This window comes from Aulonocara stuartgranti (assembly GCF_965226115.1).
Source record: "Aulonocara stuartgranti genome assembly, chromosome: 13".
Lineage (NCBI taxonomy): Eukaryota > Metazoa > Chordata > Actinopteri > Cichliformes > Cichlidae > Aulonocara > Aulonocara stuartgranti.
Window position 1 is genome coordinate 19,877,251 of NC_138949.1, and position 24,883 is coordinate 19,902,133.

At 40.5% G+C, this 24,883-nt stretch overlaps 2 protein-coding genes across 9 annotated transcripts in view; one reads left to right on the forward strand and one right to left on the reverse strand.

The window, feature by feature from the left end:
- kcnma1a (potassium large conductance calcium-activated channel, subfamily M, alpha member 1a) overlaps positions 1–24,883 on the forward strand; it is a 149,413-nt gene that overhangs the window by 94,902 nt on the left and 29,628 nt on the right. For 7 of the 8 annotated variants that reach the window (XM_082557328.1, XM_082557329.1, XM_082557322.1 and 4 more), the window contains 10 exons: positions 1,158–1,249; positions 6,723–6,833; positions 6,933–7,038; positions 7,416–7,498; positions 7,585–7,654; positions 8,541–8,696; positions 9,172–9,281; positions 9,471–9,539; positions 18,235–18,321; positions 18,416–18,492. In XM_082557328.1, coding sequence (XP_082413454.1) covers positions 1,158–1,249; positions 6,723–6,833; positions 6,933–7,038; positions 7,416–7,498; positions 7,585–7,654; positions 8,541–8,696; positions 9,172–9,281; positions 9,471–9,539; positions 18,235–18,321; positions 18,416–18,492 — 961 coding nt within the window. Of the gene's footprint in view, positions 1–1,157; positions 1,250–1,342; positions 1,435–6,722; positions 6,834–6,932; positions 7,039–7,415; positions 7,499–7,584; positions 7,655–8,540; positions 8,697–9,171; positions 9,282–9,470; positions 9,540–18,234; positions 18,322–18,415; positions 18,493–24,883 lie in introns of all 8 variants that reach the window. The other variant, XM_082557323.1, reaches the window with a different exon arrangement.
- Positions 11,913–13,954, reverse strand: LOC309720412 (piggyBac transposable element-derived protein 4-like). The gene is made up of 3 exons (XM_082557331.1): positions 13,772–13,954; positions 12,640–13,577; positions 11,913–12,550 (listed from the first exon to the last, which is right to left on the reverse strand). Exons 1-3 carry the CDS (start codon positions 13,899–13,901, stop codon positions 12,002–12,004), a joined length of 1,617 nt encoding a protein of 538 aa, XP_082413457.1. The 5' UTR covers positions 13,902–13,954; the 3' UTR covers positions 11,913–12,001.

Here is a 24,883-nt window from a genome sequence, read left to right on the forward strand (position 1 = left end):
CCCCTCCTTCCGTGTCTCTTCCCACAATTCCAACAAACACAGGGGCAGGGAGATGAAGCTTAGGCCAGCCTGAATGTTACCATAGCAACGGCAGCTTCCCACAACCTGCCCTCTTACCTTCCTCTGATCTAACGTCCCGTTGGGCTGACACTAGTACAGTAACTCACATGTAAACACGCATGAACGCAAACACCTGTAAGCACTCGAACACACGGTCGCATACAGAAGAGCGCGCACGCCCTTCGTCTTCGCTCGCAAAGACTGGAGGATTTAGCCAAATTCTGTACAAAGACAGCTATCAGTATGCACTGATGACCTACAGCTGTGTGGATGTGTACCATATTGTGACCATGGTGATAGATTGCAAGGTTTTCTTAGTGCTGCGAGTTCTGGAAGTCTTTAGGCGAATACCTCCGCCTGCTTCCTCTCAGCAGCAGTGGCTTAGCAATGACTCCAGGGTGAAGGTATGCTAAAGCCAAGGATAAAATCAAACTCACATAATGTCACACTATTCCTGGTAATGTAACAGTACATTTTTTCCAGGCACGAGTGAAGTATGCTTTTACCGAGCAAGGGCATCTCTGTGTTGCTAACTGTAGATGCAAGCCTACGCGAGTAACGCCAGCGAGTATACGCCACTGGTAAGCAGTGAGCTTAAACATAACTCTGTGCTGGGACGACAGGCTGTCAACCTTTGCAAAATGCATCCAGCTCATTTTCTAGCCCAACAAATGAGTCTTAATGTGTTTTGCAGCTGTGGACCATCAGGTGTGCCTATTCAAATCAACCTGCCAGGTCATCTGTGTTTGTTGGACAAAACATGGCACATAGGTTTTTATTCTTCCTCAGCTTTTTTCCAAAGAAAGGTTTTGGGTGTTAATTGCAGACTGACTAGCTGTCAGCTGTAACAAAATTATTGCCCACTAACCAAACCCGTTCTGAACTTTTAAACACTGGGGCTACTTCTTTTTTCCCTCCACTGATTTTTGTGAACTTTAGGGAGTCTCTCCAGGTAATGAGAGCGATGGGATTTACAGGCTAATATTTTTTTTATATCCTCAGAAATCTGGATTCACGCACCAATCGCTCCACAACCCACTCTGCGCCATACTAGTCTCTTTTTTAGTCTCTTCTTCTGTCTTCTATCTTCTCCTTAGGCCATGTTTGCCAGCTACGTCCCTGAAATCATAGAGTTAATAGGAAACCGCAAGAAATATGGTGGTTCCTATAGTGCGGTTAATGGGAGAAAGTAAGTATTCCAGATGGTTCTGCTGTTTTTCTGTGTGCGGTAGAACCCTCTCTGCATGCTTTTTTCTTTTTTTTTTCTATTCCATGCATGTAGGCCATGTTTGCTCGCTACGTGCCAGAAATTGCTGCTCTCATCCTTAATCGGAAGAAATTCGGAGGGAGTTATAACTCGACACGAGGCAGAAAGTAAGTTGAAATCCAGACAAGGTGTGGTTGTGTGACTAAGGTACACCTCCAGAAGTTGGTAGTTACTGGGGGTTAGTTAACTTGACTTTTTTAGAATGGTAAAGTTTAAACGCAGTTAAAGTAAAGGTACATTATGTCAAGTCACACTGCGTGACTGGAGACCTTGGCCAATAGGACACACATGTCCATGCCCTTTAATTCTCTCTTTCAGTCTTTCTCTTTCTGTCTTCTTCCTCTGTCTGCCTTTATCTATCCTCCATTCAAAGCTTTCCTAAAGTCATTTGTGTGCTTTTCATTTTCTTTCTGTGTCCTCCTTGAAACATCCTGTGTTGCGCTTTAATTTAATTTGGAAAATAGAGCTTTCATGACTATTACACTTTAGCCTAACAGGAAACTAACCTGTGGTGCTTCTATTTAATGTAACGTGTGCCCAGTGTGTCTCATCAATACAGGCTAGCCTACAGGGATTAATTAGAATCCAAATCAAAAAGCAACAAAACAGTCATGAAATCCCTACTATCCGCTTTTAAAGCATTTTTCTCACAAGAAAATAGAAAGATTTAAACATCTGCAAGTGCATTATTATTGGTGGTCTTTTTTTTTTTAAGAATCATCAATCTCAATGAGCATTGCAGGATACAATTTCTTTTCTTGTTTTTTTGTTTTTCTCTTTACTTTTGCTTTTTTTAAATTATTATATGCATTTTTTTCCCTGCTTGAATTCGTTTTGCATGCTTTGTGGAATTACTTTTTTCCTTAACTGCATCATATCTGGCATGTTCTCTATGACCTGCAGTCTTGTGGCTTTGTCATTAATTGCTAAATGGATGATAAAGTCATCCTTCTGTTGTCTGTCATTGCTAGCGCATCGCATCATCAATGCCTGACATTACTCTGGCCCTGATCTTCAGTCAGCTCCCACACCCTGAATGCTGGATGCCTCGTTCCCATTGGAGGCTTTCAATTGCTTTTGGCTTGCTTTGCCTGCTTGGTTCGTTGATGCCCGCCTGGCTCTTATGTGTGTGTGGTGGTGGTGATGGTGGACTTTATCTCTGGAGGCTCTCATATTTACGTAAATGTGCGACTGCCCTCTCGCAGCCGAGGCTCCAGTACACTGTGAAGTATATGTGACACTGTGGTTATTATAGTGTTTGTACAAACGTGCCACAATACTTATTGTGAAGTTCTCTTCTCCTCTTCCCTCCTTGTGGCTCAAACCTTGAAATATTCAGCACACAGATTTAAATTAATCCAAAAGGAGCGTATACAGAACAGGGAAAGTGCTCTTTTCATTGTCCTCCGTCTCTTTTCTTCTAATTTTGTACGGCAGCCAGCATCTGCTACTATCTGCTGTCTACTCTTTCTCACTCTGTTTCTCTTTCCAATCTCACCCCCACCAGTTTCAGTCATTCTGTTCAGCGGAGCAGATTCTGAGGAGTCAGCAGTAGAACAAGACGTTAGGGGGGAAAAAAAGCCTTTGTGCAGTAACATTTGCCTGTCATTGAGATAAGATTGATGAAATGTTATGTTTGGCCAGTGACCTCAACCCAGGCTCACAGATGGGTGCTGAGAGAAGCCCTTGTCAAAATCGTGGATAGTTTCTCCAACACACTTTATTTTCTCCATCCACACCCCCCTTCCATGTCTCCTTCTGGTTAGAGTGCAAACATATTGTAACAATCGGAAGATATTCATCAAAGACTCAAGAGTAGCTACATTCTTTTACATTCTCATTTGGATATGTGCTTATAGGATGTAATGCAAATGAAAAAGTGGTTTGCCATGTGGATTTAGGATTTTCATTGGGCTTCAGTGCATTATCTCTTCGCAGCTATCAGCCCACAATCCTCCAAATCTTGGAAATAAGATTAGGGGATTACACGTATCTGCCTGATTACAGAGCTCACAAACAATGAAGTCATGATACATAGTGAAGTTTATTAAATGTAGCCCTCATTTCATCTCTGGGCCTGGCTGCTGTCATTTGAACCAGGCCTTCAAAACTTATTTGGAAGTGAAAGGTTGGATTGGATCTGAACTGGATTTCTGTTTCATGCTAGCGTTGCTTATAGTACTCTGTGTAGTGTAGCATACACCCGTGAGCGTAATGACAGCTCTCAGCCTGTGTGCGCTGATATAATAATGACAAGTGTTGCGTTCTGTTGGCGCCCACTGCACTCGGGGCTCTGTGGTTTCCATTATGACTCTATGGTTTCCATTAGCCCCAACTTCAAGAGAGGACTTGGCATGAAAACTGGCTTCAACCCTGGCTGAACTCTGACACACAACTTTGAAAGTCCTCCATCGAGGCTACAAACTTGAAGCGTGCAGACTCGGAGACTTTCAGTGTCAGGAATTAACATGTATTTGCATATTCACAAAACATGCACCTAGTTGAGGTTCCAACACAATTTCATGTAATTACACAATGACAAAATGCACTAAGTACGTTATGTCTGTGAGCTTAATTTGATTGGCTAGTGTTGGTAACATTTCACCTAGCTGATTCTTGGCATTAAACACAGGAGATGGTGTTTATTCCTCCCTTCCTTTAAGTTCCCTGAAAGGTGATACACCAAAACAGGGAACACAGATTTTGAAACTGCAACATTTTCATAAAGATGATTCTTGCAGTAAGTTTCGTCACCCTAAGGATTAGAGCAGTACCAAGTGAGTGACCTCTGTTGCTGACGTTTGAGCTCTGTGTTTGTTCGCTGTATTAAGTGTATCCCCAGTGACATCCTGAGATGTTTCCTGGCTGCATGTTCTTGTGTGCATGCTCTGTAAAACCCATTGGATTTGATTAATGTGACTCTGTGCCACACCTTTTTTTAGTTTCTGAGTTGTTGTCTATGGTTTCTTGTTAAAAGAAAGAAACCTGTTCCCTCTAAATGCTATGTTTATTTGTTTTCCTTTGATTCTTTCTGTATATGTCTAGCTAAAACTGTACTGCACAATCAGGTTGACTAAAAAGGGAGATATTTAGTTTTTGGGTAATTATAAATGGTTGAATTATCTTTAATATCTTCCCCCCATGTCCTGTTTAACTAGCTTATGATCTTGGTATTCAGCTTGATGCCTTTTTTGGCACAGAGATAGAGAGGGAAACTAAGTAGAAGTAGGAAACCTTTAAGGATATCAAGTGAATATTTCCATCTTAAATATAAGGACCTAAATTAGTGGCGTGTTCAAGATGTGGAAGAAAAGTTTGCTTCCCTGATTAAAAACCTATTTAGAAAAATGCACATGTCACAGAGATGCATTTACACTTCCAAGTTTGTGCTTAAGATCCACAACCTCCATTGAACCCACATGAATCAAATAATTTGCCTTATAAATCTTTAAACTTCCTCTACCCTCGGACGAGCATCGGGATACTTGAATAGGAAAACATGACTGATTGTGTGTGTGTGGGTTTTTAAAAAATTTTTTTTTTTAACATTTCATAAAATGAGAGACTTCTTGTGCCAGATACTGCTGGCTGCCCACAGACATCCCAGCTCATCAGCTTGTAAGACCACACGGCCCTTTGCTCAGCTCTGGCCAACCATGCAATCACGACCGCTCATTAGATTCTCTTAAAGGACAGACGCAACATCTGCGAAGAACATTATATCCTGTAACATCCACAAACTGTCATTCCCTCAATATGCCCGTCGCATTACTTTGCCAAGTCCACATCAGTTCAGGTACAGGGCAGAAGAACACTCAATGATCTGGACTATGGTTCTCATCTAACATCAATAAATATCTTTGTTCCCTTTAAACCTGCCAAACTGATTCAGGTTTCAATAATGCTTTATACAGCTTTAGACATCAACTTTAAAGGCCAGTCTGTTCACCACGACTCCCTCCTTCTGTGTAAGCACTTGATAATAGAAATCTCTCCTACAAATGTACACGATAAGAACTTGGACTTCAAACAAATATGACCACCAATTTTTTTTCTTTATTTTTGGAAAAAGTAACTCAATACACCTTGTGTTAAGTGCAAAGCTGTCCAGTACCCAGGCACTCAAAAACTAAAGTGGTTCAATTGTCTCTTTGCACATCAAGTGGTGGATAAGGCCATTGTCATTACACAGATTGCCTTACAGGTCTCCATAGGGTAATTAGGGTGTCTGCCGAGTGTCCACACTAATCTATGTCAGTATTAGGTCTGGGTTTTACTGTGCAAGGCTTGGCAATAAGACTTCACAAATGACATTTAGCAGTAAGTCCAGCAGAGTAGCTCAGCTTACCATAGTGCAAATTAATCTTATGAAGGGTTTTAAATCCACATTAGCGTGATTGAATTAAATCAGAATTATTGAATGCTCGTGCTTAAAGTCCCTTTAATACCAACAGCCATGACTATGACTTTATTAGGAAGAAAAAACGAGATAAAGTAGTAAGATAACCTAATATAACAGGATAAAATGCAATGGAAATATGTAAAATAAAGGCAATGTTTTTTTTATTAACACCAATATTTGAATTCTTAGATTTAGGATGTTAAAATATTCGAGTTACAGAAGCACCACAAGTTTATTTGCTGGAACAATGTCCATCCAAACTGCCCCGAGTGTCCATAAAGTTGGCATAAATATGAAGTTGACCTGAACTTGATCACTTTATATTGTCGTCAGAAGATAAACAGGGACACAACCTCAAACCTCAAACCGTTCCAAACCTTTCTCACTCCCTTACGGCTGTAATCAGCCCCGTACAGCTTCTGACAGATCCCTCTGCTGTAATGCACTACCGAATCTTGCCAGAGACCTGTCAAAAACTCCGAGGCCCTGTTTACAATTCTTGTCAACCACAGGCCTCCAAATCATTTTGAGAGTTTTAGTAATGCTCTGTGTAAAAGCACAAGCATATTGATGTACATGTCTTTGTCAACATCTATTCAGCTCACAAAGGGGCGGTTTGGCTGAAGGGACAATTTTTTTTTATTGAGAACGGATGACAGTCCAACCACTGTGGGCTGTGTGATTATATCTTAGATTTTTTTTTTTTTTCAAGTGGTCGCGAGTTGAGTGTTTGATTGTACTTGTCGTGCAGAATTTAACCACTTTCATTGCATCGAGGAAAATATTCACTTTTATGGCAAAAATGATAATTCGGTTAGTTGTTTGCTTCGAAAAGACATTTCTTGACATGTATATATATTTTTTTCAGTCTTTATTTGAGTTAGATGTTAGAGTGCTTTGGTTTGACTGATTATCTCTGGGAGACATGCCAGTGTCTGCAGTGATTTATGTTGCCCACTCAAGATGATTTCTTCACCCCCCTCCCTCTTTCAGGCACATTGTGGTCTGTGGTCATATTACCCTCGAAAGTGTCTCCAACTTCCTCAAAGACTTCCTACACAAGGACAGGGATGATGTCAATGTAGAAATTGTTTTTCTCCATAAGTAAGTTAATTTTGTCTTTCTCACCCTTTGTAGCTTAGCAACAAACAAACTATTGCATAGGAGCTATATTTATGTGCTAACCCATCTTCTTTTTTTTAGTATTTCCCCTAATCTTGAGCTGGAAGCCTTGTTCAAACGCCATTTTACCCAAGTAGAGTTCTACCAGGGATCGGTTCTCAACCCTCATGATCTGGCCCGAGTGAAGGTACCGGCTGGTGGCGAGACTCCTGGAGCAATGAAAATCCTTAACATTTTTGACAGCTGTTGTTGAACTTAAGAGTAGAAACATTTTTCACAAATTAGCTGCAGTTGTGTGCGTCACTGATTAGCAGGCTATAAACGTATTACTGTATAAATTCAGCTGACAAAGAGAGTAAAGAAAAAATGCAGAAGAATGATAATATAATGATATCCATTTCAATTTTTTAGCCAAAATATATCAGGGCAGAAGAAAGAAAGAAAATACTTTTTTTGTTGTTGTTGAGCAGATTTAAACCATCTGGTATATTGGATACTTTTTTATTAAATACAGACGTGCACTTTAATGTTGTCATATTTGTTTCTTTGGTACTCTACACATAGATCGAGTCAGCAGATGCCTGCTTAATCCTAGCCAACAAGTATTGTGCAGATCCTGATGCTGAAGATGCCTCCAACATCATGAGGTATTCTCTCTTCTGGACAATCAGTAACAACTGGCTTGCGGAGGTGTTATGTTTCCTTGCTCACTTTATCTGCCTGTTTTTCAAAGGGTCATTTCCATCAAGAACTATCACCCCAAGATCAGAATAATCACACAGATGCTGCAGTATCACAATAAGGTGAGACGTCTCGGTGCCCTGCATTGTGTAGTGTATGTTTGCTTCACTTCATCTTGGCCGCTCTCCAACCTTTCCTCACAGAAAGATTATGGCTGCAGTAAAATGGCAATCCTGTCAGCTTGAGAGCTATGTGGTGCTTTTAAGGATTCATGGTAACTTTGACATATAAGTGACTTTTTAAAGCATCCACTCGCTCAGCTGCTTACATGCTGTGCATGCTCCTGAAGAATGGACCTAACTTTTTTAAATGAAGAATTAATAGAGCAGCACTTAGCATGGTAAATAGTATTACAGGAGAAAATGTGAGCTTTTGAAAATGTGTCTTTTATATTTAATAATTGTGTGTCTGAATCACTGCATCTGTCATATGACATGGCAAGGAGATATGCAAATATGTATATATTTTTTTAAATTGCTGTGAATGATGCCCTTTATGTATGGAAACTGGTACACTAACTGAGACTTGTACATTGTAAGGGATTTACCCAGGATGCTAACTTTTCTAGTAGTTAGCTGACTTTAGGAAAGGAACAGCTCTACATTTCTAGGATAAGCTAGTTAGTTTTTATTTATTTTATTGTATGCTAAGCTAACTGGCTGTTTATTGTAACTGTTTAATTTAATTTGCATTCACATGTTTGCATTTCAGCTTTGAACTAATTGAGGTAGATCATGTTAATTAGTGGACTTTTGTTATCCTGAATGTTGGATTTCAATACCACCGCAAAGCCAAGCTAGCTTACCCCAGTTTCCAGTTTTTATGCTAACCCAGTTCCCAGTTCAAGCAGATATGAGGGTTGTATTAATGTTATCTGTTCCAAAAGAAATGTGACTCATATATACAGTTTTCTGTGTTTCTGACCTCTCTAACTTTCATGTGATGAAGGCCCATCTACTGAATATTCCAAGCTGGAACTGGAAGGAGGGTGATGATGCTATCTGCTTGGCAGAGCTGAAGGCAGGCTTCATTGCGCAGAGTTGTCTGGCCCAGGGTCTGTCGACAATGCTAGCCAACCTCTTCTCCATGAGGTCCTTTATTGAGGTAACAGAGTGGACTATTGACGAATGATTTCTCACATTGCATTTTTTGCACATGAGGTGATTTATTAAGGGATTATAGGCTAAATAAGAAGGTTCTCTGCTGACACATGGACTAGGTCTGTCAAACAGTGCATTCCCTAAAAAAAAATTGACATCTCTGTCCAGAGACGGGCTTCCATTAGTGTGTTTTCAGTCATTCTGGCACATCATATTTTATTGTGTGACATGTCATGTGGAATCTGTTCAGTGTTCTCTGCGGCTTAGAATTGAAGAGGTGCTTGCTTCTATCAAAAAACTGTTCTCATGTCATAAAGATGATAGATCAGCTTATAATGACCAGGCTGATGTTGTGCAGTGGGACATCTGCTGACCAGATTAGGCTGCTTTTGGAAGGAAAACTGTTCTTTTTTTTTTCTTACTTTTTTTTCTTAACCAACACATGTGACATTTCCCTGTTTCATTTTTTTTTTTATCAGATCGAGGAGGACACATGGCAGAAGTATTACCTTGAAGGAGTGGCTAATGAGATGTACACAGAGTATTTGTCCAGTGCCTTTGTAGGCCTCTCCTTCCCCATGGTCTGCGAGTAAGTATCACTCTTTGATCAACACGACCACTCTCAATGGTAGGTAGCTTAAAAATATATATAATGCAAAGTAAGAATGACAAAAAAGAGGAGTGTTGGGATGTAAGGCTGTGGATTTTAACGGTTTTTGAACACATCAGTCATCTGCTTATATCCTGCTCTTCTCTAATGAGTGCACTTGTTTTACAGGCTGTGTTACGTGAAACTGAAGCTGTTGCTTATTGCCATTGAATTCAAGTCTGAGCAGAGAGAGAGCAGGTTGGTATAGCGGATCTTTCCGGAGCATCTGATACAGCTGTGATAACAGTGAACTGCACTGTACTTTGCTAAAAGTAGATCTTCTAATAAGATATCTCGATTTTTCTTTTCCTCTCAAGTCCTCTTTGCAGCTTGTTATCTATGCAGTTGATATTCATTTTTCAGATCAATTTGGTGAACACTTGAGCATTATTGTGTCACCATGAGGTACTCCCTATAATAAATAATTCAGTATTTATTTTTTTCTGAGCTATTACCCTCTTTAAAAAGCAAATAAATGGGATTGATATTGGCCAAGGATTCGGGTCACAAGCTTTTAGGTAAACCTTGCAGGTATGCAGGACAAAAAAAACTTGAAATGTGGTTAAACTGTGATTGGTTTCAGAGAAGTACTAGGTACTGCACTGGATTAACTTCATGTTCACGGTCCTTTTTCAGAGACAAACTTCACACCTAAATAACAAATTTGCTTCACGTTTAAATTTCACATAATGTGTCTCCTGCACTTTTTACTGTGCTCCTGCTCTGTCTTTATGATTATCACTAACTCTACATGAGTGCTGGTTTTATCACCAATAACGACACAAAATGCATTTTTTCAGTAGTCTCAATTTGCCAAATCCCACTCACCCTTCCCCATTCACCTGTGTCAAATGTTTGTGTACTAACGAGGTTGCATGGTTAATTTAATATTAATTAAAGATGATGTAAATTCTAGTTGATACTAATTGAATACACTTTATATAACCCAGTGGGCTAAATTGTGTCCATGGTCCAATCACTTTCAAGGTAGTTGAGCTTTTTCTTTTACGTTTTTTCTTTTTGTACATTTTATAGTGACACCCTAGAATATTTTATTTATACTTTCAAACCTTTTATTAAACATATTCTCTGCCCTCTATGTACTTTTTGTAAAAGATGAATAACTTCAAACACTGTTTTTTCTTCATTTTTATGACTCTGAGTTGCAAGGCCCTCAGACAAAGACAAAGTTGCATCACATGCTGCCATATAATGAAAGCATAGCTTGTAAATGGGCAGAGAAGCATTAGCAACAGCTATATTCTCCTCTTCTTTTATATTCATGATAACTGTTTGATTTGAGATTTTTTCTTGTTGTTTGCAGAAGCCGAAAGCGGTATGCCCTCTACCTTATCTTACTTCCAAAGTTCCACCCAATCGTCACCACTTTAAAGCTTCTGACTTTGGGAGTTTCCCCAAGGATATTTTTCCAAACACTATCTCACAGGCCTCTTTTTCTAACTCCTTTTTATGGTGTCCCTTGTGCTTAATGCACTAACTTCTTTGCAGGCAGAGAGAGGATAGATAAATTGGACATGTTTGTAGAAGTGCTGTTTTCTTTTCTTTTTTCTTTTTGTCTTTGCTGTTGTCGCTGTACCAAGGCCAAACACTCACCCTCTCCATATCTACCTCTTATTTGATCTTTTCATTTTTGTCCTCAAGCAAACTCCTTTGCTCCTTTAGTTTCTTTCTCTCACACTTTCAGTTCTTTTTCAGTGTCGCTCAGTCGTTACCCTACTGTTTCTTAGCTTTGACGAGCCACGTTTTCCACTCATCGGTGTTTAAAAGTCTTCACCAGAACAGTACAGTGAGGAGTTTCTGTATGCATATCTCAGACATCAGATATGGTGTTGATAGGCACTGATATCCTACAACTTTGGATATAATCTTTAAATAAAATGACTGATTACACGCCACTGCTGTAGGCGGTGATTGATATAGCAGTATGTTTTTTGTTGTTGTTTTTCATGGTTTTATTATACTAGCAGCACCTCACCAATCTTTGTTTTTTCATGATTTTTTTAAGACACTAGAAAAGGCATGGAGCTGTTGATTTTGGATAGCATTGGGTTTATCCAAACTGAAGTTTTATTTATGTGGCCCACATTTCACTCTTGCATCCCATCACCCTCTCATGTCCTCATTCCCAAATGTGTATCCATCTGTGCATGTATGCGCGTCTGCGTATGTGCAATCACCTCGGAAGGGAGAGTTTGTGTTTTGAGTGTGTGTGCGTGTGCGAGTGTGGAGTTTTGTGCGTCTCAGCCACCGTGTACAGTCATGCTCGTGCGTCTCTCGAGTAGATGTTCTTAAGTGAGGTCACTTCCTGTCAGTTTGGTGTTTGAGAAACAATCCAACTGCACAGAAGTTACTAGCATCCCCAGGCTTCTACCTTTCTACCTATAAAACCCGGAGAGCAGTCAAATGGTGGAAGTGGAAGCTAAATTGGCTAGTCATTCATATGTATATTAGGCTGTTAAGTAGGAATTCTGGAGGGAGGGGAGTGGGGGTGGGGGAGTGGAGTGTTTCAGTTTGCCATCTTGGGGAGAAATCAACACACATGGGTGTATGTCCTTTGTTGCTGACATTTATTGATAAAAACAGTACAAAAAACCAACCATTTGTACACATATTTACAAATAATTCAACATTGTCAGCAATCACTCACAATCCTGGCACTGCCATGGTACCTGTAGTCTGCATTTACCACATGTGTATCTTTTGCAGTGAACACATCGCACAGTGGCCTGATTTTTCTTGCATTTGTGTTTGACCTGACACGTGGCTCTTTTTCCAGGGCTAGGTGTGGAGGGTTCTGCCCGAAGCAACTGATCTTTTCTTGCCTTCTTCGCAGCTACATGAGAGTGAGCCAACTCTGTTGCAAGCGCCACCAGGAAGTCCACCCGTCTTTCCTTCGTCCCGGTGCATGCTTGATACAGCACATGTGCATTCAGTGCTGCCATGTCAATCATGTTATAAAACACGGCGACTGGCCAGCGCCGTGTTCCTTTGCGGACAGTGTACTCCCGAACCATCTGGTCCATCACATCCACGCCACACTTTGTTTTGTTGTAAAGGGTGACAGTGTTTGGCTTCCTTTTGGTGGTGTTATCAGTCTGAACCACGCTGTGCATGCTGCTAAGAATATAGACTGTCTTCTTCCGTTTGGCCGCATACGCCGTCAGCGTGGCAGCAGAGGTTGAAAACACCTAAGAAATAAGATAAATTGTTATTTCCATAGCCCTTTTACACACAATGAAACACATAAACATAGAACCACAAAAGACCTGCAACATACCTGAGTGGTGAATACATTGCGATCTGTCTGTCTAGTGGATTGAGGAATTTCCCTGCGAATCTTGTTGACTGTGCCGAGGATGGTGGTTTTCCGTCTAAGAAGTTTTTGTGCCAGTGAAAGCGATGTGAAAAAATTGTCCGTGGTAACATTTCTGCCCTTGTCTAGGAATGGTTCCATCAGCCTCATTACTACATTTTCAGAAAGTCTCTCCCCAGTGGGACGACTGGGGTCCTTGCCAAGATATGGGAAGACATTGCAAATGTACTTGGATTTTAGGTCGCAAGCCACCCAAAACTTGATCCCAAACTTGTCAGGTTTACTTGCAATATACTGCAGGAAACAGCACCGAGTCTTTGATGGGAAAAGCTGTTCATCAATGGTGATATGTAGACCAGGGTTGTAGCACGTGATGCAGTTGGTGACAAATGATCCCCACACACTGGAAATTGCAGCAAACTTGTCAGTCTTTGCTCGATCACAGCGGGTGGACTTGTCATCAAAGCGTAGGTGTTGCATGATGTTTTGGAAGCGGTTTCGTGCCATAATTCCAATTATCTGTGGGTTTCCCAGGTTTGCTGACCAGCAGTCATTTACAGATGGAAGCCTGCAAACCCCCCGCAAGATCACAATTGCAATAAATGCCATTAGTTCAGGGAGGTCCATGAACCAATGAACATGCTCCGTTTGCTGTGCATGTTGAATAGTCCATTCTTGAATGCTACGAAGCATGTCAAGAGTGACGAAACACAGGAAGCTCTGAAGGCGACTCGAGATACTTCTCCTGGCCTTAGCCGTTGGCTCTCCATCTGCAGCGTACGCTTCTATTGGGGTGAAAGGGAGACAGGTCCCCACCTGTTCTTCACGCCACACTGTGCCATCTTTCGCTGTCTCAGTCCCCAAACAAGGTCTCTTTTTCGGTGGAGAAGCAGTCTCCTCATCTGCAGTGTGAACAAATTCAAATTGTGAGCAAAATGGGAAGGTCAAACAAAATCACAAATGCATGCATAGATACTAATTATAATTCCAGTATCTCCTCCTCTGTATCAGAATAATGTCTGAAATATCTTACTTACTAACTACATCCACTTACTTGTTTGAAATGAAAAAGGAAATAACATGAAATGAAACTAACCGGAAGACTGATCAGACAGCTCTGAGTCCGAATCCGGCTGAACTGCTAGGTCTTCTCCATCCGAGTCACAAGGGTCGACTTCCGTCAGGATCATTTCCAAGGCCTGCTGAGTGGTGAGTCTTCTCTGCATTTTCTTTCCTTGGAGAGGAGGTCCGTACACCAGAGGATTCTTCAGGGCGATGAATTTTCTTTCCTTGGAGAGGAGGTCCGTACACCAGAGGATTCTTCAGGGCGATGAATTTTCTTTCCTTGGAGAGGAGGTCCGTACACCAGAGGATTCTTCAGGGCGATGAATTTTCTTTCCTTGGAGAGGATTCTTCAATGAAGATTCTTCAATGAAGGATTAGGCTAAGTGCAGTGTATATATACCCTTCGCACACAACCCTCCACACCTAGCCGGTCACACCCCTAACCCTAACCCACCAATCAGATTGGTGGGTTAGGGTTAGGTTAGGGCTATGAAAATAACAATTTATCTTATTTCTTAGGTGTTTTCAACCTCTGCTGCCACGCTGACGGCGTATGCGGCCAAACGGAAGAAGACAGTCTATATTCTTAGCAGCATGCACAGCGTGGTTCAGACTGATAACACCACCAAAAGGAAGCCAAACACTGTCACCCTTTACAACAAAACAAAGTGTGGCGTGGATGTGATGGACCAGATGGTTCGGGAGTACACTGTCCGCAAAGGAACACGGCGCTGGCCAGTCGCCGTGTTTTATAACATGATTGACATGGCAGCACTGAATGCACATGTGCTGTATCAAGCATGCACCGGGACGAAGGAAAGACGGGTGGACTTCCTGGTGGCGCTTGCAACAGAGTTGGCTCACTCTCATGTAGCTGCGAAGAAGGCAAGAAAAGATCAGTTGCTTCGGGCAGAACCCTCCACACCTAGCCCTGGAAAAAGAGCCACGTGTCAGGTCAAACACAAATGCAAGAAAAATCAGGCCACTGTGCGATGTGTTCACTGCAAAAGATACACATGTGGTAAATGCAGACTACAGGTACCATGGCAGTGCCAGGATTGTGAGTGATTGCTGACAATGTTGAATTATTTGTAAATATGTGTACAAATGGTTGGTTTTTTGTACTGTTTTTATCAATAAATGTCAGCAACAAAGGACATACACCCATGTGTGTTGATTTCTCCCCAAGATGGCAAACTGAAACACTCCACTCCCCCACCCCCACTCCCCTCCCTCCAGAATTCCTACTTAACAGCCTAATATCGTATTCAATTTAAAATTTTGTTGTTTACTTTTAAAATTACTAACAACACTGCACCCAGCTACCTTAAGGACCTTTTAAACCCTTATGCTCCTGCTAGGGCTTTAAGGTCATCGTCACAGTTACTGCTGGCTCAGCCCAGATCTCGACTTAAGACTAGAGGTGATCGATCGTTTGCTCTTGTTGCACCTGTGCTGTGGAACAATCTCCCGATTGGCATCCGGGCATCTGATTCTATTCATTCTTTTAAATCACAGCTTAAAACATATCTTTTTAAACTTGCCTTCTCCACCTTTTAATTGCTGGTTTGTTTGTTTGTTTGTTTGTTTGGTTGCTGTGACCTATTGACCTCTTGTATTAATTCCCTCCTATCTTTCTATTGGTGTCTTTTATTATGGTGGTACAGCTTTTATCTTGCTATTACCCATGTGCTGTAGTCATTCTTATTGGTAGCTTTTATCTATGAACATAACTCGTTATTTTTTTTTTTTTTTTATCCGTTATCAATGTTTGAACCTTTTATTGTTTTATGTAAAGCACTTTGGTATGCCCAAGGCTTTTAAATGTGCTCTATAAATAAAGATTGTTGTTGTTGTATACATATGAATGACTAGCCAATTTAGCTTCCACTTCCACCATTTGACTGCTCTCCGGGTTTTATAGGTAGGAATCCCTAAAATGATGGCTCGCGGGGGTTTAAGTGTTATTTGATCTTTTCATTTTTGTCCTCAAGCAAACTCCTTTGCTCCTTTAGTTTCTTTCTCTCACACTTTCAGTTCTTTTTCAGTGTCGCTCAGTCGTTACCCTACTGTTTCTTAGCTTTGACGAGCCACGTTTTCCACTCATCGGTGTTTAAAAGTCTTCACCAGAACAGTACAGTGAGGAGTTTCTGTATGCATATCTCAGACATCAGATATGGTGTTGATAGGCACTGATATCCTACAACTTTGGATATAATCTTTAAATAAAATGACTGATTACACGCCACTGCTGTAGGCGGTGATTGATATAGCAGTATGTTTTTTGTTGTTGTTTTTCATGGTTTTATTATACCAGCAGCACCTCACCAATCTTTGTTTTTTCATGATTTTTTTAAGACACTAGAAAAGGCATGGAGCTGTTGATTTTGGATAGCATTGGGTTTATCCAAACTGAAGTTTTATTTATGTGGCCCACATTTCACTCTTGCATCCCATCACCCTCTCATGTCCTCATTCCCAAATGTGTATCCATCTGTGCATGTATGCGTGTCTGCGTATGTGCAATCACCTCGGAAGGGAGAGTTTGTGTTTTGAGTGTGTGTGCGTGTGCGAGTGTGGAGTTTTGTGCGTCTCAGCCACCGTGTACAGTCATGCTCGTGCGTCTCTCGAGTAGATGTTCTTAAGTGAGGTCACTTCCTGTCAGTTTGGTGTTTGAGAAACAATCCAACTGCACAGAAGTTACTGCAACCGTCTGCATCTACGTACCTGTCCCTATACCTGTACTGCAGTGGCTATGCCTTTCTGTTTTATTATTGTCCTCCTCATACTGTTTGGTAACTGCATGCTACGACACTATCACATAAAGTGTTTGATGCTTGCCTTGTTGCTCACAATATGAGGTTTTGATGCGTCTTCTTGGCTTTTATTCACCAGTTTGCACACGACTCAAGAAAAATGTCTTGGATAGTTACACCTGTAAAATCTCAGATTTGGGCAGCAATGTTTGTGGAACTGTCTTGATTTGATTGGTTTCTTTGTTTTATTTTTGACTAAAAAAGCATGCCAGGTATAATGCCTGTTAACTTCTCTGGGGGCCATTCAATCTGAGCGTATGTTAGGTGCTATTTTACTTCTTGCAGTATGGAAAGAAAATTCTGATCTGCATGACTGGTGCAATTTGATCACATCCCAATATGTATATGGATTCAATTGCTCCCTTAATAGTTTTTTTTTAATTTCCTCCCTAATGTAACCTTTTTCCAGAGCTCAGAGGAAAGATGTTGTGCGATAATATACTTGTTCCCTTCTCCCCCGAATCTAGACCTCACATACTCTTTCAAAATGAATGACTAAAATGCCGTGAATAGTTATTACACGCGTAAGTGTGAATCAAGTTGGTAACACACAATCAGTCGAGCTTTTCTCGTTTATCAATGTTGCAAATTTACAAAAGCTTAAAATGTAAACAGAGCAGCGAATGAGACAAAAAAAAGAATCAAGATCATCTTTCATCTGGGCTTGTATTTTGAAAGAGTGACCCTTAAAGGTTTGTGGGTACAGTGTTTTGATATCTTACTTCACACTCACTTCATTGATGATTGTTGCCCACAGGTAACCATTAATGACCGGGGTGTGTGTGCGTGTGCGTGTGTGCATATTTGTGTGTGGCGTCTACTTTTTGTCTTAGTCTAATTAATGGGGAATGATACAGCCAATCACTTAAAGTACCCTTGACTATTAAACCAAATCCCACTTTATCACAAAAGAAGCGAGTAATTATTATTTATTACAGTAACACATTTCTTTTAAATCAAAATATAATGAAAATGATTAAAGCAGTTTGTACTTAACTAGACATGCATTACAAGTATTTGTAATGGAGCAACACATTTGGACCAGTCTTATTTTCCCCTAGCAGAGTCTAGAGCAGACTCAATTGTAAGAATTAGCTCAGTATAATAAACAGAAAGAGCTGTTCATTCCCTTGCATTCCACTGTCAAGTACTAACTGAGATACACCTACTGGACATTCTCTGTACGACAGCCGTGTCTCAGTGGACATCATAACATCTGTTCTGACTAGATGACTGCATTTGAGTGCTGAGACTAAAACCACTCCATGGCCATAATTTTAATTCTTTCTGCCCTCGTCCCTCTACTTGTATCTCTCTGTCCTTCTCTTCCACCCCCGGGGCAATCCAATGTCACTTCGTAGAGAAAAGAATTAAAATTCAATGTGCGATCATTACTGTTGTACATTTTTGTCCATCCGTGTGAGTATCGCATCAGTAAATTGCCTCAAATCAGAAGGAGCAAGTGTGTTTGTGGTAACTTACAAGACACACGTAACAAAGGGAAGGATAATGTGTTTAAAATGATGCAAAAAAGGAAGCCCGGCAAAGTCCAGATTCAATTTTAGGGCTTCAACAAGTGTGTGTACCATTCCTCTTGATTAGCATGTTGTGTGCATGAATTTTGTGTATGTCCAGATGTTAATGAGCATTATTTGTCTGTATGTCTTTGATTACCCAGCATTCTCATCAACCCGGGCAACCATGTCAAGCTGCAGGAGGGAACACTGGGATTTTTTATCGCTAGTGATGCCAAAGAAGTAAAAAGGTAATTGGGCCATCCTGCCAAACGGCGGGGTCACTAACCGTGTCAGTTGACAAATGAATAGGAGCGCTAAACATGTTTACTGTGTCACTTTTAGAGCATTTTTCTACTGCAAAGCTTGTCATGATGACATCACAGACCCCAAACGGATCAAGAAGTGCGGCTGCAAGCGACGTGAGTAGCTGTGCCTTTATTTTGCCCCACTGGCACCCTTCCTTCCCTTCCTTCTCACTCCAAAGACCAACCTATGGGTCTCGTCTTTCTCTTTATTCATAGGTGTGCACATGGTTATTATGCCTTTCATTGTGTTGTTGTTCTTCTTGTACTCTGAATCTGTGTTTTAAACATTATATTGCCATTATACTCTTAGGGAAAGTGTTTGTTATTGGTCCCATTTGAGCTTCCATAACCTCCATTATAGTATGATCATAAGTCAAAGCACTTTTGTTTCTTTGTCAAAATGTAGCTGTTGCCATCTTTAAATGTCTATTCATCTTGCTTTAACCACTGAATCACCACTTTATTTGCACAAACTGAGACTGTATTGCAGTGAATGAAATGCAAAGTGCTAACATGTAAGTAGAAAGCGTAAGAGTCTAAACCAGGCTTGTTTCTGTATCGCATTTGAAACATTAGAAAGTAGAGCAGATCCACCAAGTGCCCTATGTTGCAATTATAAAGGATGGGTTCAGGTTCTGCCAGTGCTTTACCTGCTTCACCTAGTTTAATGAAATTCAGCCTGGTAGTTTCTGAGTACTGATCACATGCTGTGCCTCAGCCTCAGCTTGGTGGAGGAATTAGGAAACATATCCTCTTACTTACATATGAATGCTCTCAGTGAAATATTTTAAGGCTGTTTCATTCTTCTCAATTGTTTTATAGGTCACAAATGTTATGGATAGGGTTGCTAGCTGTTAATTTTCTAATTTAGCTATGCAAACACCCACATCAAATCAGTGAATGTTTTATGCAGATACAACATTACCATTAAGGCAGGAAATGCACGCAAATACATCCTGACCTATGTGCAGGCGACACTTGTCAGAATGTGTTAGCTGATGGATAAATAATTCAGGTTAATATTCTATGTTTCCATAAAAGGTCACAGGCTGTTACGGTGAGCAGTCCGTTACAGACATAGCCTGGTTTTAAAATAGGTACCCTCCAGTTCCTTCTTTTGTCTGTGCCATTTCAATTATTCAGACGCTTTCTGCTCTGTCAACTCAATAGAATCAACAGGTTTTTCACACTCTAGTTTTATTTACCACAACTATTTACCTCTGTTTGCTTTCCTACTATCTTCATGTCTGAGACTCAGCTGATGGCGTTATGTTTTATCTTATTACATTTGTTGCTGACAAGAGAGTTGCATTAAAAAGATGACAGTTCCATTACTGTAATGGGATTCTGTCCAACTGTATGTTCTGTTCTGTCATGTTTTGTTCTCTTCTGTTGTTTTTTCCCATGTTTTTTTATGACCAGTGACACACTTTTGATGTATTTCCTTCCCTGCTGCCATTGGAAAACACCACTTTATTTTAACTACTCACTGGTAGTGATTTATTGTGAGTAAAATGAAAATGGGTGTCTAATTACCCAGAGTGCAGTGCAAGTGTTTTTTTTTTTTGTTTTTTTTTTATTTCTCTTCCTTTTCAGCAAATAGTATATTGTATCTATGTTGCATGTTACCGGTGTAGCTTCTGCATCCCTCTCCTCGCCTCCCATTTCTACACCGTGCTCAGAACAAACTGAATCCAAAACAGCAGATATTGAACTCGCACCAGCATCAGGCCTCTGCTCCTCAGAGGCTCAGCCGGCTGATGATCTGATTTGTTGGAGATGACAATTAAATAAAGCGCTACACGATTGGATGCGGCCGATGAGGTGTGCAGTTTTTGCTCACTCTTTGATCATCAAACCAAACACGTATTTGGCATTTAAAAGCCAATCTGCTGCGAGTCTTGTGTCATTACATGTGATTAACCTCTTTATAGTGTATTTGCTCAGAGAAAGAACAGAAGAATAAAAATCTGAGATGTCGTACATTAAAAACAGATTTAGAGGAACTAACACACGGGGGAAAGATCTACTGCTATTTAAAATGATCTGCTTTCTGTCAAAGGTAGTTTTGTGTGGCAGAGAGCAGAAAACGTCCTTCTGGGATGTTCTTCAAATCCTGTTAAGCTACGTTGCCAAAACACAATCAAAACAATCTGGTCTCCCCTTTTACCCCCCTTTGCTGTGATCTCAGCCCCCTTATAAACTCCGGGCCCTGGCCCAGCCTGGGCTGATGTTTCAGAGATCACTGGTTCTTTTCAGAACTGCACGAGCCTTGTGCCTTTCAAACACAGACTGTCGTTGGGCCATTTTGTTTAACTCGCTTTACTGGGAGACAAGTCTAGGATTAATACGCGGCATTGTCATAATTTTCAGTTCCCACTAGATGGTAGTGCCGTGCCAGAGTCTTGTGCGGTAATAGATATCCATAGTTAAATGGTGATGTCTGTAGAGGAAACTCTAATCCCCTGAGACCTGTTCAACAAAATTGCAAGGATCAGATGGGTGCCTTTTTGTTTTAGGATAATAAATCAGTTTGTACGGCTTTACAGATTTATCATCCTTAACATGTTATTTCACATTGCTTTTATATCTATATGTTACAATATAAAGCAGGGTATGGGGAGGGGTGTGCACTTGTGTACAAAGTTGGCTTTTTCAAGCAAAAAAGTATTTGTTTTGTCCACTTTTATGTGCCCCACTCTGACAGGATACTGCACTCTCTGTTAGTTATTGCTCAAAGGTTCACCTCTTGAGCCAGCAGTAATCTTTTTCCTTGCACTGTTGCTGAATAAGGAGGCTTTAGGTGGATATCAGAATGTTGCTTTCTGTGGGACATCCTTCATATTCAACGTAGCACCCTGATAGCTTCTGTTTACAGAATATTAGTGGTTTGTAGGCAGTAGTAGCCAATCAAGCCCACACAGACAGTTGATCAGGGTCGCTGTTATGTTGAATCTTCAGTTAGGAATGCCTTGAAATGGACACCTTGTCATCCTAAACCAGAATCTAGGTATTTGTGAAGTCAGAAGTAAAATACATTGTCTTTGTGTGTGTGCGTGTGTGCGTGTATGTGTCTTCTGTCTTCCATTGCTCCCCTTCCATTTGTCAGAAGTCTACATTGTGGTATACACACTCATGGGCTGCTGTTATTAGGTACACCTGTGACGCTAAATGCAGACCAATACAACAGCTCTGCCATAGAGTCTACTTTTATTTCAATTCTTCATCTTACTCCATTTGTCCACTTGATTACATGCAAAGAGGGTTAAAGACTGAACATGTTTACAGGCCAGAACGTGACAACTCACGTTTACTTAAAAAATAAAGAAGCCTCGTAAAAGCAGAGTTTACAGCAGAGCTGTTGTATTAGGTTATGTTAGATTTCACATGTGTACCTAATAAAGTTGCCAGTGAGCCCACATAATATGTTCCAAGCGCCCAAACAAAAACACCGAAGCAAAGAAACTTCAGCATGACCTGACGGCCTCACTGCACTTGTCCGCCATGTTCCCAAAACTGTTTCATTACTGTGAACAGTTATCTGTGTACTTCTCCTTGTTGCCAGGACTTAAGCTACATTTCCTGCATGCTTTCCACATGCTAGTAAGGCACATATGCATGTCACAGGATACAGCAGTCCCTGATGCATTCATCTTATGGGATATGATCTGTGTTTCCCATTCTTTCCTTGGCCAGGAGCTGAAAACATATTACTTCATTCAAGGTCTTATTTTCCAATGTGAGTCAGAGTCAAAGATGCTGAAAGGTGCCAGACAGTATTAGTCTGCTGTCTGTTTACACCTTGGCAATGAGAGAATGGGGACCAGGGACTGTTTCTGTCCAGAGTCACAGCAATCTAGAGATGCTACTCTGGGGACTTTCACTCCCGCTTCCCTCAGGGTTCAAGGGCTTCACACACCACTCACACATACACTTGGCTGTAGGCTGACTTTTGTAGCTAAAACTTTTGTCTGGCGTAATACTACTTTTACATCCTTTTTTACTTAATTAGCACACCAGATCGTCATCTTGCCTGTTTTCTACTTGGGCGATGATTGAAAAGAAACATAAGTGGACTGGAACCATTTGAAAGATTCACTGGGCTGTATGTGCTGAATTGATGCACACAACAGCGAGCTTGAAAAAAACAAAAACGTAGGTGTATGTAAATGCTCAAATGCTTTTATATTGTATGTTGGAAACGCTAGTTGGGAACCAGTTTTGCTGGTTGGTTGAAAGACAAAATTACATGTATTATAATGGCCCGTGAATGGTTATAAATTTATGGTATACGGAGAACATTAGATAAATTCTTTAAACGGAAATTCAGAATTTCCCAGGTACAAACTAGTGTTTAAAATCAGGCACACTGCAAACAATTGATAATTTGGGGATATTAAGTAGAGGATCAAATTAATGGTTATTTCTTCATTTTCTTGTGAATTATACTTCCCATTTGTATCTTCAAACATGACTTCAAATTACATCAAAACAACAACTGTGTAACTAACACTTTAGCGTGTAATAATACCGTTTAAGCACATGCACATCAGAGTGAAGTCCCTTTGGGGAGTGGAGCAGTGAAATTGCAGGTTTTGAATATAGCATGATTTAGCCAGTCTAGCCAGTAGACTAGTGTGATGCCTTGGACAGAACCGCTACAGCTGCATGATGGGATACAGGTACGTGATCCACTCCTTTAGCCAAATGGATAGAGGATGTACAAATGTATGAAACATTGTATGAGGTTTGCTGCTGAAGACATTGCTCATGCCTTTCTTCCCCGAATGCCTCCCTACCCTCTTCCCTTTCTCCCCACCTCTCTTTCCCACTGTTATAATTTTGCCTTTTTGACTTGTTACAGCCTTAGCGCACAGCTTGAACTCCTAAGAGAATCACCAGCATTATGACTGTTGTATTTTTAATTGATAATATTATAATAATAGATAATGTGTCCAATTTAGAGACACTTTTAAAATGGCAAAATGAAATGTGCCGGCTGACTTGTTAAGGTAAATGTAACTCTTGGAGTTTGTTAATATAACTTGGGGCTCAAGCCTGTGGGAGCAGGTGACTAAGGCTTGCACTTTCTGATGAAGTTACCTTCCGACTTCCCCTAGATGTATATTTCTCCTTTTGCCATTAACCTGCTGCTTTTCCTCTCCTCTCATCCCAAAACATGACTGTAGCCAAGATGTCCGTCTACAAACGAATGAAACTGGCATGTTGTTTTGATTGCGGCCGTTCAGAGCAAGACTGCTCTTGCATGTCAGGCAGTGTACATAGTAACATGGACACCCTTCAGAGGGCCTACCCACTTTCCTCTGTCTCTGTTCATGATTGCGCAACCACTTTACGTGCCTGTAAGTTACACCGCCCAACACATGCTGTTACGTGTCTGTGGTGTGTGCTCTGTGTATCGTACCGTGTACCATACCGTACGTGTGTGCGTGCGTGCGTGCGTGAGGTGTAATTTGTTTATTGTGACCCCATTGTTTGTGTACCCGTGGTCTATGTGTTTCTGTGTTGTTTTACATTTTTTTTTCTATATTGATCTTATTTTTTTTTCTGTATCTATCTCTCTCTTTCTCTATATCTGGTTAGATTTTCTTTGATTTATAGTATGTGTGGTTGATAAGTGGTGACGTGGCTCAGTGGTGGTGCTGTAAGTACTGTAGATGTTAGACATGTGGCTCCCGCATGCGGCACCAGTCATGCAGTCGTGTGATAATGTCACTGTTGGAGCGTGGTGTTTTATGTTTCTTTTTAACTGTTTCAGGTAAGATGTCTGAATACACAAAAATGAAAGATTTTATTCTGCATTTTAATGATAACATTTGTTAATTGTGCCTTTTGTACATTTACTTTGAAGACTCTTTCAAACCTCTGAGTTAATCCTTTTTTAAGTTTGTACACTTTTCAGTTGACGTAGGTTTTGCTTTTTTCTGCATTTTCTTTTAACCTTGATGAGAAACTATACTAAGATTTTGGCTTTGCTTTCATGTGGATTTTAAATGAATCATAAATGAAATACCGTTTAAGCCTCTATCATCTTGCCAGGTCTTAAAAATGATGAGCAGGGCACAGATAATAATGGAACTGAAATCAAATTTTACTTATGCAACGGTTAAGAAAACATACATGCATTTCCCCCCCACATTAATTGTATTGTTCAGACTTGTATTTCCTGCACTTCATCTGTCCTGCAGCCATTGATAGTTTGTCACATTTATACGGTAGGAACGTGGCAGTGAAATAGGAAGGAGGAAAAAATCAAATGAGAGAAAAAGAATGCTTTATGTAGCTGGGAAGAGTACAAGAAAATAGATAAAGGAACAGCAAAGAGAAGGAGAAATTAAAATCAAAAAGGAAACTATAAAAAGTGCTTCTGGCTTGATAAAGGAAAGGTAAGAGGCCCGAGGCTCCTAGAAGATCGCCTTAAATCTGTTTTCCTTTTGAGTGGATGGGAAATACTAAATTGTTTGTCAATTAGACATGGCAGCAG

What these genes read in the sequence shown, in the direction of transcription:
- LOC309720412 (XM_082557331.1), bottom strand. Translation starts at nt 13,901, where the DNA reads ATGCAGAGAAGACTCACCACTCAGCAGGCCTTGGAAATGATCCTGACG. An exon ending in GCTGTCTGATCAGTCTTCCG is followed by an intron (nt 13,578 to 13,771) that starts GTTAGTTTCATT and finishes TTCACACTGCAG; the next exon opens with ATGAGGAGACTGCTTCTCCA. An exon ending in GCAATGTATTCACCACTCAG is followed by an intron (nt 12,551 to 12,639) that starts GTATGTTGCAGG and finishes CTTATTTCTTAG; the next exon opens with GTGTTTTCAACCTCTGCTGC.